This window comes from Cebus imitator, unplaced genomic scaffold, assembly GCF_001604975.1.
Source record: "Cebus imitator isolate Cc_AM_T3 unplaced genomic scaffold, Cebus_imitator-1.0 Scaffold311, whole genome shotgun sequence".
Taxonomy (NCBI): domain Eukaryota; kingdom Metazoa; phylum Chordata; class Mammalia; order Primates; family Cebidae; genus Cebus; species Cebus imitator.
In genome coordinates, this window is record NW_016107626.1 from 3,020,211 (window position 1) to 3,023,643 (window position 3,433).

Sequence of the window (3,433 nt, forward strand, 5' to 3'; positions counted from 1 at the left end):
GATGGGTGGGTGGATGGATGGATAGATGGATGGGTGGGTGAGTACAGGCATAGATGGGTGGGTGAGTGGCTAGATGGATGGATGATGGATGGAAAGAGAAAAGGTTGGTGACCATCTGCTGGTTTTAATTCCTCATGGAGCTAGTTTATGAACCTGAGCACATTTCACTGAATCTCACTTCTAGGAACTTTTCCATTACCCTCTTAGAGAAGCAAGACTCTGGATTGTTAGTCACTTGGAGGGCATTTCACAGGGTCCCTTTTTGCTTTGGTCCCCAGAATACCCCTCCACTAATGGTGCTGGTGAGAGGCGGGCTGTAGTCCCAGCAGGGAGCTGCCCACAAGCTTGTCCTCCGCTGTCACCTCAGAAATTCATGGCCTCTTGGTCAGAACAGAGGTGTGGAAAAGCCACCTCTGCCAACTCAGGGATTTCAGCACTGATGGACTCCCAGCAAGGGCTCTGTGGAGAAGGGCCATGAGACTCGTTCAATGTCTGATAAAATGCACTCATCCCGCCAAGCTTCATTTGCCCTTTAAAGCTCACCCCTGCACCGGCACGGTCAACTGCTCTGTGACTGCATTTTCCAGCAGAAAGCATGCTTGCATCTCCACACCTGCAAACAGAGGGGAGAGGGTTTGTCTTTTCTTCCCATTTTAATTTCTGACCTGCAGTTCACCTGCATGAGGTAAACAGGAAGCGAAGTCCCTCCTGACCCATGTCTGCGGGGTGTCCCTCTCTTTGCAAACTGTCCCTGCTTGGTTTTCTAGACCGAATGCAACCCCAGTGCCCTCTGGGCACCCTGTTCTCCTCCCTTCTATCTTGGCACCAAACATGATCTACCCCCATCAAAGGCAGGGCCACTGAGATGAAAACACAAGCAGACCTCTTCCTGCCGCAGCTTAACCCATGGCGAGGAGAGGAGAAAGTTACTCTGATAGGCAGAGTCAGCCGGGAGGCTTGGCGAGCATACGACCCCGACGAGAGAGAACGCCGTTCCTGTGAAAAGATTTCTTTTCATAAGTGCCCTGTCAATTACAATCCAAACTGATTGTCTGTTCTTTCTCAACCGGTATCTCCCTTCCAGAAAGTTCAGCAGTATACAGTCATCGTTCAGGCCACAGACATGGAAGGAAATCTCAACTACGGCCTCTCGAACACAGCCACAGCCATCATCACGGTGACGGACGTGAATGACAACCCGCCAGAATTCACCACCAGCACGGTGAGTCCCTCGAAGCTGCACGGCGACACGTGGTCCGTGCAGGGCAGGAACGCACTGGCACGCGGTGCAGCCCCCCTCTCCCTGCGGCTCTGTCTGACGGGCACTTGGCAGGTAGTGCGTAAGGAAGGCCCTGGCAGCAGGGGCAGCTGTGTGGAGCAGCTCCACTCCTGCTGCGCACAGTGGGAGAGAGGCTGGGGCTCCGCCAGGGAGGGAGCCTGCGCGGAGGTCGGTTGCTGCCTGGGAGGCAACGCCGATGTCTGCAGGAGCTGACCGATACCGTCCGGGCTGATGTCACTACCTCATTGGGAGGCCTGTGTGTGGTGTGTGGGTGGGGTCTGCTTGGGAGATGCCCAAATGGGGCCTTGGCAGGACAGGTCCATCCCTGTGTGGAGTACTTGGCCGACCCTCTGGGACTGCTGTCAGCAGAAAGGGGGTCGTGACTGGGCCCCATACTGGCTGCTCAGGACCCGGGTGGCCACTCAGCGAATGCTGTTGAAAGTCCACATGGGCCCCAAGTCCCCAATTTACAGGGGGCCAAACTCCTGGTGGGAACATGGTGGAGACGAGGCTGTGAGGTTCCCACTTCCCCTGGATTCCAGCAGGGCGGCTGCACCACAGGGAGGGTCCCTCCCCTGGAAACCTGTAGAGGCCACCGCAGCCAGCAAACATTGGATGACCCCACTTTCCTGCTGCCCGATGGTCTGGGGAGGTCCTGGCCTTGGCTGTCACCCTGCTTACCACCCAGGACCCTTCATGGTGACTCCCTGGGTTCATGGGGCATGGCACTGTGTCCCCAGACTGTCTTTTTGGGCCCCGCGTGGCAGTGCTGATGTCACAGGCATGTGACCCAACCCCCGGGGCCCCTCTAGAAAGGTTGAAGGTGCCCGGCTAGGACATGCAGAGGGGAGGGTCAGCGAAGACATGCAGAGCAGCCGCAGCCCCGAGATGCCGGAGTTTCAGGGTCCTCTCTGCTCCTACAACCACGTCACCCTCCTCTCCCCCCAGCCCAGGCCCCCACAGGGCTCTGTGTCAATCATGATAGCAGTGAGAGCGGCAGTACCAGCCGCGTCTGCGTAGCTGCCCCTGGGTGCCAGCCTCTGATCCAGCCAACCCGACCAACCCAGCGATGGAGGACGGTGCTGGGACCCGGGAGGCTAAGGAGGAGAGGAGAAGGGATGAGTCAGAAGGTAGGCCCTCCATCCCTGGCAGCCGTCCTCCCAGTGGGTGGGCCAGCTTGTTGAGATGGTGACTCGAGGCCAGCGCCCCTGGCCACAGTGCCCGCCTGCCCACATCTGGGCCTCCTGCAACCAGGCCCCGGGCAGCTGCACTAGGCGGAGGCAGCTGTGAGCACACACCGCCATCTGGTGGGCAGATGGCAGATCGCCGCAGACAGCGCCAGCTCAGCCCCACTGCGGCTGGGATGGGGGGCTCCAGGCGCTCCCCCAGCCTCCTGGCAGTGAATCCCAGGCAGCAAGCAGCCAGGACAACCAGGAGCCTGAGGAGCATTTAACTGGGCAGAGCCCCAGGATGCAACAGCTCTCATGAAATTGGCCAGGAAGGCGTTCAGATGGTTTAGAAAACACCCCTTCTCTCTTTGCTTCAGTCTCTATCTGCTCTCTTCTGGCCAGTGGGCAATGAGCAGGAGAGGCTCAGGGCCAGGCTCCTGGGGAGTCTGGAAGAAGGGGAAGCAGCTGCGAACCCCGGGGCCCTGCAGAATAATAACGCCCAGGCCCAAGAGCTCAGCAGGGCTTTACCCCAACTCCAAGAAAGAGAAGGAAGTGATGGCAGGGAGGGGGCGGAGGAGGTGACTTCCCAGACTGTGTGGAGCAGGCGTCTCTGCCTCTCTTGGAGCCAGCATCCCTGTGCGGGAACATGCAACCCAGCAGGATGTCCCTGCCCTGCACGTGCCTCTGACAAACGGCCAGTCGGGAGTCACACTGAGCCCCCCACAGAGTTCTGCATTTGGCTCAAGGTGACTTGAAGCACATTGCAGGGGAGAATTCCTGCCTTTGTGGCCCCGTGAACGAAAGGTGGGGATGGCCGGGCTCTCCCTCTGTGTCCCCGTGAACGAACGGTGGGGATGGCCGGGCTCTGCCTTTGTGTCCCCATGAACGAAAGGTGGGGATGGCCGGGTTCTCCCTCTGTGTCCCCGTGAACGAAAGGTGGGGATGGCCGGGCTCTCCCTCTGTGTCCCCGTGAACGAAAGGTGGG

The 3,433-nt window shown here is 59.0% G+C and overlaps 1 protein-coding gene across 1 annotated transcript in view; it reads left to right on the plus strand.

The window, feature by feature from the left end:
* The window catches only part of CDH4 (cadherin 4), a 673,674-nt gene that overhangs the window by 625,354 nt on the left and 44,887 nt on the right, over positions 1–3,433 (plus strand). The window contains exon 8 of the mRNA XM_017503455.1: positions 1,085–1,222. Coding sequence (XP_017358944.1) covers positions 1,085–1,222 — 138 coding nt within the window. The remainder of the gene's footprint in view (positions 1–1,084; positions 1,223–3,433) is intronic.